The sequence below is a fragment of the Molothrus aeneus genome, chromosome 1, assembly GCF_037042795.1.
Source record: "Molothrus aeneus isolate 106 chromosome 1, BPBGC_Maene_1.0, whole genome shotgun sequence".
Classification (NCBI taxonomy): domain Eukaryota; kingdom Metazoa; phylum Chordata; class Aves; order Passeriformes; family Icteridae; genus Molothrus; species Molothrus aeneus.
The window spans coordinates 24,637,650-24,651,429 of NC_089646.1; the positions used below are offsets into that span (position 1 = coordinate 24,637,650).

General features: G+C 39.7%; 2 protein-coding genes across 2 annotated transcripts in view; one reads left to right on the plus strand and one right to left on the minus strand.

The window, feature by feature from the left end:
• Positions 1 to 4,808, plus strand: part of LOC136558744 (probable acyl-CoA dehydrogenase 6) — a 75,495-nt gene extending 70,687 nt beyond the window's left edge. Inside the window, exon 9 of the mRNA XM_066553418.1 lies at positions 4,031 to 4,808. Within this exon, the coding sequence (XP_066409515.1) occupies positions 4,031 to 4,121 (91 nt within the window). The 3' untranslated portion in view covers positions 4,122 to 4,808. The remainder of the gene's footprint in view (positions 1 to 4,030) is intronic.
• Positions 4,809 to 4,972: 164 nt separating this feature from the next.
• On the minus strand, positions 4,973 to 10,296 carry BET1 (Bet1 golgi vesicular membrane trafficking protein). The gene is made up of 4 exons (XM_066553429.1): positions 10,123 to 10,296; positions 8,753 to 8,868; positions 6,772 to 6,828; positions 4,973 to 6,229 (listed from the first exon to the last, which is right to left on the minus strand). The coding sequence occupies exons 1-4, from the start codon at positions 10,139 to 10,141 to the stop codon at positions 6,074 to 6,076; spliced, it is 348 nt and encodes a 115-aa protein (XP_066409526.1). The 5' UTR covers positions 10,142 to 10,296; the 3' UTR covers positions 4,973 to 6,073.
• Between the last annotated feature and the right edge of the window lie 3,484 nt (positions 10,297 to 13,780).

Here is a 13,780-nt window from a genome sequence, read left to right on the forward strand (position 1 = left end):
CTGTATAATTTTAAGTGGATTTTTTGAGTAAGTAATGTATTTCCATCTAATTTTTTTTCCTTCCCATATTTCAAAAGTTAGTTCAAATAGTTCATTCAGTTTCATTTTTTATTTTGTTGTTTCTGGTCTTTCATTCTTTATAAAACATGTCTAAACTTGAGTGAGTCCAGACAATTGGGGGTTTTAATCAGCTTTTTTCATTATAGTAATTTATAGTTGTACCAAACAAAATGAAACGTATCCATTTCTGCTGACAATTCGCTTTGATATTTGTACCTAACTGCTGAGACAAAACTTAATACAAATTGCTGTCATCTGTGAAACAAAATCTGCAGTTTCCACCTTTTTCAGCAGAGGCTTTGAGACAGATGCCTGTCTACCACTTTCTTTGACTTTTATGAGTACCTTGAGAAGGAATTTAGGAGATGAAGCACATGACGTTTACCTTTAAGATAGCAAATCAAGGCAGGTAACTTCACAGTGATGACTTTAAAGCAGAGCTGTGCTCAACTCTCTACTTTATGCTCAGAGCAGGCCAAGGTGATGCCCATTCCCTACTCTTGGCCTTCAGAATGTCCCTGAGGGGGAAGGAACAGGGTCATGGGAACTGGCAGGCATGGCTGTGGGCTGTGCCAGCCTGGTCAGAGGCCTGCTGCACTGAGTGGCACCAGTTCAAATTCTTCTCTCTAGAACAAAGCCTCCTTCAGATTCTGCTTAATTTGGACAGCCTATAGGTAATCTAGCTGAGTCTGAATATGGAAGAAGTCACAAAATATTAGGCTTGAGGGTTCATCAGTAACTTTTTTGGAGAAAATTCTTGCCAGTAGTAAAACCTTAAAATAGTTAAAACCTGAAATAGTGAGTTATGAGAAAAAAAGGGTAAAGGTTTTGTAATCAAGTGCAGTTTGTGCTGAAAAGAAGCAGTGTATAAATGGCCAGGGAAGCAGTGATACTCTGAACCATGCAAACCTTGGTAAGGTTTTTTACCAATGGCCTTCTAACCAGGGAAGCAGAGAGCAGCATCTCTGAGGGACTGCTGCCTTAATGCCAGGCTGTTAGGGGAACCCAGGGCTTAAATCACCAAAACTCACTTTCTTCCCCCTGTCTGACTGGCGCTGATCACTGCCAGAAAAGGGAAAAAAAATTTCTTAGTTTATTTTGACAGGAAATTTGAAGTTTCATGAAGACACCTGCATCATAGATAGTGCAGCAGGCTCCTCTCAGCTTGTTTGGGAACAGAAACAGCTTCAATCCAATTCCATATGGTTTCCCAGAGGAAAATGTAGTGTAGAGCAGCTCCCACGGCAGGCTCAGCTTCTCAGCTGTAGGTAATAAATGGTACTGGAAGGCACAACTGCAAGCATGATCACATTTTACCAGCTTGAAGCTACAGACAGATTTAGTGTACCATGAGCTGCATATAGCACATTACAAGATCTAAAAGTTTGCTTGTGATGTGAATGGGTACATGTCCCTGCTTTATGGCTGGGGAAATTGCAAACAAGGGAGAGCTCAGACTGGGATTAGGACTGGCCCTGATTTTCAGGAAAACTGGGACCAAAAGTTTTAGCAGCAGGGTAGTAGACATGGCTTAGCTTGTGCAAAACAGGGTCCAAATGTCACTCAGGTTGCCGAGGGGTCAGTACCAGCCAACAGAGGAATGTTAAACTGCAGACTATTTTGGATTACACTATTCAGAAATACATTTTCAGGCTGTAAATTACAGGGTTCCTAATCATTAGAACAACTTTGTTATCTCATAACCTTCAAATTAGGGTAGTCCAAGATTAAAGGGAGCTTGTTTTTTCTCCTTCAAGCAGTGCTTGACACATTTCTGAAGGCTGTATTACATGGCCTCTATGGAGATGGGAAACATGGTTTGACAATGTGGAGGGCTTTTTTTTTTTTTCCTGTTGCTACCTAACTATAAGTTATTAATCACCTGGATTGAGTTTGATGGGTGGGAATGGTGCCTCACCCTCCCTCTTAAGTGCTGTTTTTTTAAATTGACATTGAAGATTTTTTTGCTTTTATTCATTAAAACATAGATTAATTTTTACCATTTATCTCTCTTGATTTGGTTGAGTGAAGTCTTATAATCTACAGTGAGACACATGGGATTTCCTGAATGTAAGGGAACATTTCACAGGGAATATTTTAGAGGGATAGAACACAATAGTTGGATTCTCTCCTTCCTCAGGTTAACTCCCACTCTCTAAAGAAAACAGCATTCAATTACATTCAACAAGTAGCTAGAGGTTTGGTCCCTCAAAATGACACCTTTAAAACTGCCTGGTGTGCTGCAGGCCGGTTCCTCATGGTCCTTGGTCAGGGGGAAGCCACCCCAGGCTGATGCTCACCTCAGGAGGGCTGAAGGTAGTTTAGGATGTGCTGCTCTGTCATGTGGCAACAAGACAGTGATGCAGAAATCAAAAGCAAAATGTTATTGTGCCAGATCAAAAGCCTTTACAGCAGTAGCCTAACAGTGTCCCTTACAAAAGCAATCAAATTCCAATATTTATATATATTGAAATACTTATGTGCTGTATTAATAATGCATTCTTGGTATAAGATAAACTATCAAGCCATAAGCATACATTAAATAACTGATACAGAAGCTGACTTCACTATGTGCTCTTTCCCAGCTTCCTTACAGAGTTTCTGGCAAGATAGTTAATCCCATGGTTTCAGCTTCTTATGATGAAAGCAAGTTTCTTTCCCAGAAGAGGGCTGCTGGATTAAAATCATTTGTGTCTTTTGTCATCTTAATCCGCTTAAATTAGGGGGAAACCTTCTGTCCTGTCTCCCCAGAGGAGAGATCAGCATTAGTCTCCTGGCTGTAGATTCTGTAAGAAATATTCCTTATCTCACCCACAGAGACAAAAATATAATTATTGGCAAATTTGTAAAGATACACACAAGCACAAAACATATGAAAGGTGTTCTGGTTTTTTGAGACGTGTCTTTATACGTGACAGCCTGACTTGTCTGTCACACACACCACCAAAGCCAGATTTTACCACTATTTAAAATTTCATATAAACAAGCCCCATGTGTCCAGCATTCCTGCTGCAGAGACAGGATTTCTATTGACATCACAGCATTCTAAGGATTAGTTACTCGCTGTTGCTACAGTGAAGATGCCAAATGCTGAGCATTGGCAGGGGCTTTCTGCAGCTTGACAAAGCAGACAGCACCGCAGCACTAAGAACAAGCAACCTACCACTGTTCCAGGTCTGCTGCCTTCAGCAAGGCCCATAGGAAGGTGGGGAATCTTCAGGTTACTAAGCAGAGATAGTTTAGAATTGTTCTGGTAGTTTTATTGGTGGTGGGTTTCCTTCTCCCCTGAGGTAAAATATTTGTGAGTAAAATTGCTTGAGGCTGCAGTAGTGAGCACTCTGGCTAGCACAGGGAACTTAGGCAATACTGTTAGGGTTGACTTGGGATGGTTATGGCAGGTTTTAAATGAGTGTGATTAGAAATATCAAATAAAGAGTAAATATTCCTGAAGTATTAATTTTTAAAGCACAAAAGCTCTATATAAAACTACACTAGAATACTATACAGAACTACTTGTAATATTATACTATGTAACATTAAAGTACTATATAATACTAATGAGGCTTTTACCAGATCTTACATAGGCATTAGGAAACCTGGATTGGTTAAAAACCTTGAACGGAAATTATACCCTTTCTGTGCAATTCTCCAATACCACATGTACTGGTTGACTCTTTCACCACAGTTAAGCAAATTTAAGTGCTGCAATGCTTTTTGCTGCTGTCCCTGGAAAAGCTCCTTCCCCTCCTACAGTTCAACTGCAGGCTTAGGCACCTACAGGTTTGGGACAGGCCCAGCAGGGGTGTTGTGGGCAGCATCACAGCCCACCTGCCCAGGAGCCAGTGGATCAGGTGTTCTGCAGGCATGTGGCATTTGTATCCAATGTGTAAGTAATTCTGGGCAAGCTGTCCAGCACAGCACCATCAGAACAGCATGCAAATGTTTAAATCTACTCTTTGTATTTCTGCAGGGACTTGAGATTGATGTCAATAGGAGGTGGCTCAGATGAAACCATGCTTTCCATCATATGCAAATACATGGACATACTTCCAAGAAAGTGACGCATCGGCACTCTTCCTTGAAAATGAAGAAAGCAAAAGCATGACTTGTGCTGCATGCTGAATGGGTACAGATCAGTAATTTTGCCATCAGAAAGCACATCAAAGACTTTCACCATTGCCACTTTGTGCTTTCCAATGTCAAATTCTTGTTGATATGAAGCACTCTGAAAGCTTGCAGCCTCCTGCATTCTGTTTTTTCAGTTGGTGACCTAAGTTTTCCAATGACCCTTGCTAAGCACACAGAAAAAAATATGTTCTTTAATCAAGCTTTATCTACACTTCACAGCATCTAAGCTGATAATTACACAACAGAACTTCCATATGAATGGAAGCTATGTAGCTTAATCTCACTTCAGTAAAGCTTTGCTTTCAAGATGAACAATCATGGCACAAATTATTCCCTTCCATAATGAAACCCAAGAACAGTGCCTTTCCTCCCTATCTTTCACTTTTAGCAAGCAATCATTAAAATGAGCTCTGTCATCTTTGCCAAATCCCTATCAATTTGTACTCCACTCTCATGGACTTTTGGTGATGGGAGTAGCGTTACATTTTTATTTGCAGAATTCTACAAACAACTGTTTAAGTGTATCTGAAGCTTGCAGAGGCTGAACTTCAGCAGCAATGTACCATGTTGTATGCATAATTATTAAGAAAAATATTAAAATAAACACATTAATATGAAAACTGTGCATAATTACTGAAAGTCTTCCTAAAACAGCCATTTAAGCTGGAAGAGGCAGCCTGTATTATTGATTAAAAAATAAAAATTGCTCCTTAAATACAGCACCATTTCAAAAAAATACACTGGTACTCTACAGTAGAAAAAAATGTATATAAACAACACTAGCTAGGATAATACTACAGGACACTTTATTTGTAAGTTCATTGTTGGTTATTAATGGTAACACATCATACAGTATTTCTAAAAAAGTTTTTCAAAAATTGTAGATACAATTTCAATATCTAGCAAACTTCCATTTTTTTGAATGTTAAACTCAGCAACGTAATAGCCTCAATGATTAGAAACTACTTGGTGAGCCAAAACTAAGTTCTCGAACCCTAATGTGACTGCACCGCCAACAAATGCATCATAATCTACTTTAATATAAAATTCAAAATATCTGCCATTGTATTTCAGACATCATGCACTGTAGATTTAGGGACTATCACTAATTGGAAAGTAAACATACTAATGGTAAAATTTCAAGTGATTCAATTGAATCATTTCAGTTTTAAATACTTTAAATATAAAGAAAACATTTGTACTGTGTCCATATTGGTTGGTCCCAATGATGAAAGGCATTTGCTTCAAAGAGTAGATGTGTAAACATGATCTGTCACATTTAAATTAAAAAATAAAAAATCCAATTTTAAGTAACTTCTTGCCAAAACACGCAGTTAAAGTTACTTGCACATTATCAGACCTAAATACAAATGTAATTTTTGGGAATACCACTATTACATTTGCTAGCTTCAGGCCAGCCTTTAAAACTCCACAGGTAAGATCTATTTAGAAAGATCAACATATTCTTTGTGCTCTTGCAACTGAAATGACTATATGCCTGAAACCGGAGCTCTAATTTAGAGCATGGCCCAGAATGAAAAGCAGAATGAAAAAGAAAGCCTTGAAATTCTGCAATTACTTCATTTTCAAATAACCACTGTTCTTTGAATTTTTTCAATCAATTCTAAAAACTATTTTCCCCTAAAAAATCCATCCCGCTATGCTAGTTGTTTCTGCATATTTACAAATAATCCCCCCAAAACAGGGGATGATGGAAAAACTCTGATACATTAAGAAAACTATATATAACTTCGCATTAATTGTTAATGCAATTTACAACAATTTCACTGTTTTATCCACAAAATGTGCCACTTTAAATCAATGTCTTCTTTAACTAAGACTACAGTTGAAATTACACAATGTAAACCAGAGGTAATAACATGCATCACCTCAGTTTAATAATCCAGTATATCACAAAAAAAACAAATAATGAAAAGAGCATCATGTAGCATAATAGCTTTGTCTGGCTTCCTCTGGAGAGTGTTCTCAGTCTGCCCATAGTTGCACCTAGAAGTCCACCCGTAGAGTCAAAATCATTCTCCTACATTTAAAAAAGAAACAACCGAGCAAAAAAAGAGAAAAAAACATGTAACTCTGAGAGAGAAATACCCTTACAGCTCACTCAGTATAGTTTTCCCTGTTTTTTCAAAGTTTCCAAAACTAAAATTATTTTAGAGGCAAAAACTATCACCCATTTATCCAGTTCTATTATTACCCCAAGCCAAAGCAAAGTGAAAGCAAAAAGGCATTTCTGACTCTCTTGTTTTTGCTTCCTTCTTCTATTCTTGAATACAATTAAATATAGAAGTGTCATTTTAATGGTACTTGACATTTCCTGATTAAAAACCTATACTCATATCCAAAGCATAAAGATCTAGGTTGTGCCTTAGGAGTAATGCATTTGCATATCTTATCTTTTTGAACAGAAATACTGATACTGCTGACAAATCAGTCACATGTTACAGTCAACAATAAGCTGTCAAAATTTTAATACCAATGTTCATACTAAAAGACAGGATGCTTTACATTATTAACTTCTAATCCTGACCCATATTTAAAGAAAGGTAGTTATTCAATACTCACCATTTCCGATAACATTTTATTCTGGTTTTTAACTTCCGTTCCAATTTCAATGGAAAGCTATAAAAACAAAACAAAACAAAAACCAGAAAGTATTAAATATGAAGAATCATATTTAATATAAGTTAATACACAGATTACAGAACCCAGTCAAAAATACATGACATGACTAGCACTTTCCCCACTGAAAGCAATACCTGGTATTTTCAAAAACCAAAATAACATACACAGTATTCTATCAATGACCCTTAGGGAAATAAAAGATTTTCCATCTGACTAGATGAGTCTAAAGAGTCACTGGAAGTACTCAATGCTCCTCTTCCCCTTTTCCAGAGAACGTCTTACTTGTATTATTGGATAGAATTTACAACCTCAAGATCTAGTCAAGTCTGAAGTAGCAATTACCCATTCCTGGAACAACTGTTAAAACTGCTGGCACACAGCAGAGAGAACCATGAGCATTGGTTCGACTCCTAGTGTTGCTGGAGCTGACATGTGTAACCTGCAAACACATCTCTTTTGACAAGCTGCTGTGCTATAAACAGGAGGACTTTCTTCAGTGAACTTGTGTAGCCCTTCTCTGCTTTATGTTACAGAACAGAAGGAGGAAAGCTGCACTAGAGCCAGTCCTGAGACAGTGATCAGGGCCAGCAACAGCCTGGGCAGACAGGTCCCAGCTCAAGCCAGAAAGTGAAGTGAGGTTAGGGTTGGAATCAGGGAGGAAGGAGACCAGGCACAGCGGGAGCTGCAACAGCACAAAGGTGGGAGCCAGCTAGAAGAGCCTTGGCTTAAAGCAGCTCTGGAGGTAAACAGGGGAGAATTGACACTGAGCCTGACTGTTATTGGCTTAGCCTGACTCTGTTATCAGCACACTGGCCTTGAACAACCTGCTCAACTCCTGGGGTGGAGGGAAATGCACTCCAGGCCCCCATGCTTTGGATTTGCCAAAACCCATTTGTTTTCACATGTCAAAACTTGAATCTCATTATCTCGTACTGATGCATTTCAATCAAGAGTGAAACTGATTTTACATGAGGCTTCTTGGATTATGTGAAGGCTATTCCACATGCCAAGATTATCCCATTGCACTTAAAGACAGAACTACAGAAAGATCTCCTTGGGGAACCATGAACTGCTATTTTGACATACATGGATTTTGAAATGTAACATATCACAGCAGGAGACAAGAAATGAAATTTGATAACAAAGGTCAAAGCTTTTTTTTTTTTACCCCTTAACTTGCTCCAAATTCTTATTCTAAACCTGTTTAATTTCTCTTTTGAGACTAAACCGATTTTAAGCAACAGCATTAAAGTAAAACTTCGAGTGAGTTCAGGCCAAAAAAATTCACTGGAATGTGGTTTATAAAACTTAAAGCTTTTAGGAACAAGAAATCTACACAACTTTAATCTCAGAGCTGTCTTTCAGTTAGACTTGTTTGAAAGAAGTCCTCAATCTCTGAAAGGAATCAGAATCATCAGAACACCAAACTTCTCCTTCAAAGGATATTGGCATGCTATTTCTAAGAGCTGTTTTCACATTACATATTTTTTTACTGCAACTCCCATTCTCTGTTCCCCTGTACCACTGAGAGTTAAGAAGCAGAGAAAATTGGGCGTGAAACTGAACCCAGGAAAAAGGGAAAGGTAGTGCCAAGCCATTTCAAGTCTTTTATTTCTCACTACTCTACTGATTTGATTGTCAATAAATCCATTTCCCCAAGTCGAGTCTGTTTTGCTCATTATGGTAGTTGGTGAGTGATCTCTCCCTGCCCTTATGTTGATGCATGAACCTTTCATTGTGCTTCTTCCTCCCTTGTCCATCCACCTCAGGAGGACAGAGCAGGCTTTGGCAGGCACCTGACATCCAGCCAGGTTAACACACCACAGTTTTAAATTTCTGTTTTAAACAAAGTCTGCTGCTTCCCTGACTGATATACCTGAATTTCCTGACTGTGGCGACACCACTGCGGTTAAATACGTACCGATTTAATGGCACTGACTTTTGAACGCAGACTTTCTGTTAACCTGTCGTTCTCCTCTTCATAAACGCTGTAGCCACTGTTGGTATAGCCATAGCTCCCTGCAGGTGCTCCATCACCTGCAAACACAACAGTCAGTAGGCAAGCTTCCTTCAGAACTCCTTGCATAAACATCCATCCCCTCTCCCAGAAACAGCACACAGCTGGGTGGCCTCGGCTCTGAGAGGGAGCTGTCAGTCTGACAAAGGAAAGGACTGAACACCTAAGCACTATCAAATGCCCACTTCTTAATGATACACTTCCTAACACCTCTCTTGATTCACTAAGAAGTGTTCCCAAGACTAGTTTGATTTCATGAAAATACTACTGCACAATACAAATCTGAAGCGTAGGAGTAAATCTAGGGTAGTGTCAGACACACCTGGTTTAGCCCCAAATACTTTCTAGGAGGAAGCCCCAGGACTCAGTCATACACTTCAGAGGTGTGAACATCTCCTAAGCTTTAGGGAGCCGTCACAGCACCCACGTGGTTGTAGAAGGTGACGTGGGAGTTCAAAGTTTCCTTCTAGTCATCAACATGACTGATGGCTGAAAAATGAGGCCTAAGCTGCTCAACACACTCAGCAGGAACTCTGCAAGGATTTCTCAATTTGCACCAGATTATATCTGTAATAAATTTATAACAGTGGGGATTCTTGGTTTTTTACTCCCTAAACATGGCAGGAAAACAGAGAAGCACTTAAAAAAACCCCAAATGAACAATTTCTGAATTTGGGAAGGAGTTGACAGAAGAGCAACAAATTTGCCTATTCATGGGAACACGGCTCAAACTAACATGGTATTAGAATAACTGAATAACAGCACAACTAAATGGGGCAATACTATTTACAAGAGCATGTAGTGACAGGAGAAGGGAAATGGGTTTAAATTGAAAGACAATACGTTTAAATGCAGTATTAGAAAAGAATGCTTTACTGCGAGGGTGGTGAGGCACTGGAACAGGCTGCCCAAAGAAGTTGTGGATGGCCCCCCATCCCTGGAAGTGTTTGTTCAAAGCCAGGTTCGATGGGCCTCTGAGCAACCTGGTCTAGAAGAAGGTGGCACGGCATGGAGAGTGGACCTAGATGGTCTCTGAAGTCACTTCCAAACCAAATCCTATGACAAACACAAACTTGTCGCTGCTCGGTAAATCCAGCTGGGCCAGAAGGAGAGGCAGAGGCAGGGCTGACGGCCTTTCCCCGCCAAGCTCCCGAGCCCTGCCACCACCCTGCATCCCGGGCACAGCTCCCCTCACGCCTCCTGCGCCCCCAGCCCTGACAGGGGCCGGGCCCTGCCCGTGTCGAAGCCCGGCCCGGCCCCGCCGCAGCGCTTACCCAGCCCCGCGCGCCTCATGGCTCTGCCCTAAGCTGCCGCGGGAGGAGCGGGATGAGGAGCGGGAGGAGGAAGAGGAGGATGAGGAGGAGGCCGGAGCGCCGCAGGGACGCGGCGGCTTTGGCGCGGCGGCCGCGGACCCTTCAACCGCGAGCGCCACGACAGCGCTGCGCGCGCGGCCCGCTGGGAGCGCGCCCGGGGCGCGACGGGGCCGCGCGGGGGCTGCTGGGGGCGGTAGTCCTGGTCTAGGACCGCAACAGAATGCCAAGAAAATTAAAATTAAGTGCTGACAGGAGCTTTTAACTGCTTTTTTCCCCCCTCTACTGTTTATTTAAAAGCATACAGAAACTTAGACAGGAAACTTGAAGATAAAATTATTATTGAATGTGATTTAAATTTTGTTTTCAAAGATAATTTCTCCTTCATTCATTAACCCCTTGCAATGCTTTAGCACATATGGGTTTTTTCTGCTTATATGAAGGATGTGACTCACTGAATTGAATTTATTTGCCAGGATGATACCAGAAGGATTTATCAGTACTCCAATGTAAAGAAAACACCACTGAGTCCATTCAGAATTTGCTATTTTAGGGATGGTGTCCACTGGACTAAAGAAGCTGAACTGCCTTTCCAGCTACAACAGGCTGCCTTTTCATTAATTGCTCTGGTGTTTGTCTTCTGGTATGAACTGGGACCCTCAGTACTGGACCAGCACCTACTTGCATTGTACAAAGTATTTAAACACAGAGCACAGCTCCTTTTTCAGGGATCTTGCACTACACCAGGAGCCTTCACCCAGGTAGGCAGAGTTGTAGAAGGAAGAGTAAAATAGTTCTGGTCAATATGAAGGCCCATGGCATCCTGCTGACCTCCTGTGTAATTGCTGTAAGACACCCCAAGTCTCCAGTGAATAAACCCACAAATACTTGCAGCGTATCTTTTCTCTCCCTTTGTGGAAGTGCATTTGAGACCTTAGTCTCATATCTGTCCAAATTCTGGACAGATGTTGAGAAGCCTATTTATTTCCTTCTCTGTCACCTCTGGACACCTGTGTCTCAAAGAACATTGCAAAGAGTAAAGTTAGTTAATGCAGAAAATGACTATTTATTTAATTATTGATAATTTAAGCAGTTTATCCAAAATTTCAAGTACAGCATCATTTGCTCATCTAAAACAGAAGAGAAGGCCAAGGAGAAGAAATGAGCTGCAAAGCTGTCCCCTGTAGTGCTCACTGTGAAGTTAATCTCCATGGGATTCTGTCTGGAGCTCAGCAATTCTTACAGGAATTTGCTAGCTACAAATTATTGATAACCTGAGACTTGATTTACAGCAGTTCAGGGAAATGCATCAGTTGTCTCAAAGATGGGAAAAGTGCTATTACCAGATTGAAGCTCAAAGATGGAGACCTTTGAGGTAAAACCATCTGAAGTTCACAGACAGGCCCATTTTTTACCTTGCTGGGGCAAAGAGGTCTCTTAAAGGATTTCATGCTTAGAGCAGCAAAATCTAGATGTTGAAAATATACAGAAAATTAACAGATTCTGAGAAAACCTTCTTCCTGAGTGCTTCAGATTTGAACTAGGTCTCTGTTAGGAGCAATGTACTCATCATCAGAATTTTTGAAGAAGGGCTAGTGTGACAGTCTATACAACAAGTAATCAGAGAGTTAAAACTGAAGGTTTAAGAGGCAGTAGGAAATGTCTTTCTGTAACAGCTGGCCTGACACTCTCTCTCTTTGTTAGGTTTAATTTTATTTACATTTTTGTCTTCATACACAATCCAAGAAAATTATTGCATTTGGTGACGTTGCTGTATGAAAATATTTGTCTTTACAGTATTTGCATATTATATGTCACCTTTTTCTTTCCCATATGACTCATCTTCCATTTTTCAGTAAACATGGGTTTATACATAACTAGGTAAAATGTATATCTCTTGACAAGGACCGTAGTTATTCATATTAAGGGACTCATTTTTCATTTTCACTTACATTTTCTGCAAAATAAATTCCCAATTAACCACATGTAATGTGTTGAGAACTCATAGTGTAAAGTCATATAATCTCCTTGTGATGTTGTTAAATAACATCTTGAGTCTATATGCAATTTACAAATACCACATTTATTCTACAGTTTCTTACAGCAAAGCATGAAAGTGATAGTGACATGATTAATGTTTCAAATCTATTTTAGTCATACTGAATTTATGGTTTTTCATACACTGGAAGTACCTCATAGGAAAGTTAGTTCATTCTGTAGATCTGCCATTACAATAAGGAAATCAGGATTACATTCTGCAGCAGAGGCTGCACACAGAGGTCAACTGGATGTCATTAATATGTTTATGTTGAATTTCCATGGAACAGCTTGTATTCATGTTAATGATTTCACAGAACACATCTGTGACATAAATACAGTTTTTCTGTCAAAACTGTACTGCTTATTAACTGTACTGCTGCTGCCTTTCTCCCTGGCAGCTCCCTGCATGGAGACATGCCCTAGGCTCCTCAGCCTTGCAACCCAGCTGTGCATGGGCAGCCGGCAGCTGTGGCTGCAGCTGTTCCGTGGCATCTGCAGGTCTTCCTGCCAGGAAGCCTGAGTGAGTAGTCAGCAAGTGGTTTGAAATGAGTGACTCATCAATGTTTGGTTTGCCAGGGACAATATACAGGAAGAAAAATCACCTTAAAAAAATTAAATAAAGCCCACAGCTTACCTATCTTGTCAATGCTTTTACAATCTTTTAACAGTAGCCTGCTGCAGGTGTGTCATTGTCAGAGACCCTGCTGAGGCGATGTGTATGTCAGCCTCCTTTCCCCAAAATATTAGTGAACTATTTACTTTTTAAAAAACCTAAAATTATGTCTTTTGTAGGAGAAGCATTCCACATGTCCTACCAGCTGTCCTGTCACTGCTACAATTTTTGCTGACTTTACTGACTCTTTACTGACTTCTACTGGTTCTCTTTACTGACTCAAATTAAACTAGATGAATACATTTATATAGCAAACAGCCTACAGATTATATTAGATTATATTAGTGGATTACTCCATGACTCCACTGCAAAAGCAATAAAAAGGAAAAAGTCCCAAAACCACAGGGAATCTGATTCAAACGTGCTCTAAAATCAGTCTTCCAATACACAGCTGAAAGCCCATGGCTTTTACTAGCATGATATAATAATGACATGACTTTAATCAAATTATTAAATAAATAACAAGAATTTCAGTGATTTTACATGTTTAAAAACAGGTTTTTAAAGTCTTCATTATTAACTTGCTACTTTCAACAATTATGGATTGTGAAAACAGCCTGACTAGTCACAGGCATCATTAGCAAGTTGAAAAGCAGATGCCACACAATATAATGTTTAGTATCAAATATTTCAATCAACGTTTTGTTAAGCAGTTATCTTCAATTATTAAAAAAAACACTTGCTAGTTAAATCTTGATCCATTGTGCAATTAAGTAACAGCTGACATTTCTAAATGAAACTAAAACATTATTTACAAAGAAGCAGCACAAAACAAAATACTATTTTAGTTAACCTCAGTATTTTCAAAAAGGAGTAATGTCAGCATCATTCATCAGTATCCTTGTCAATTAATATCCTAGTTTGTTCTAAGACTATTAGGCAAAAGAGAACTCTGAAAATGCTTCTGTT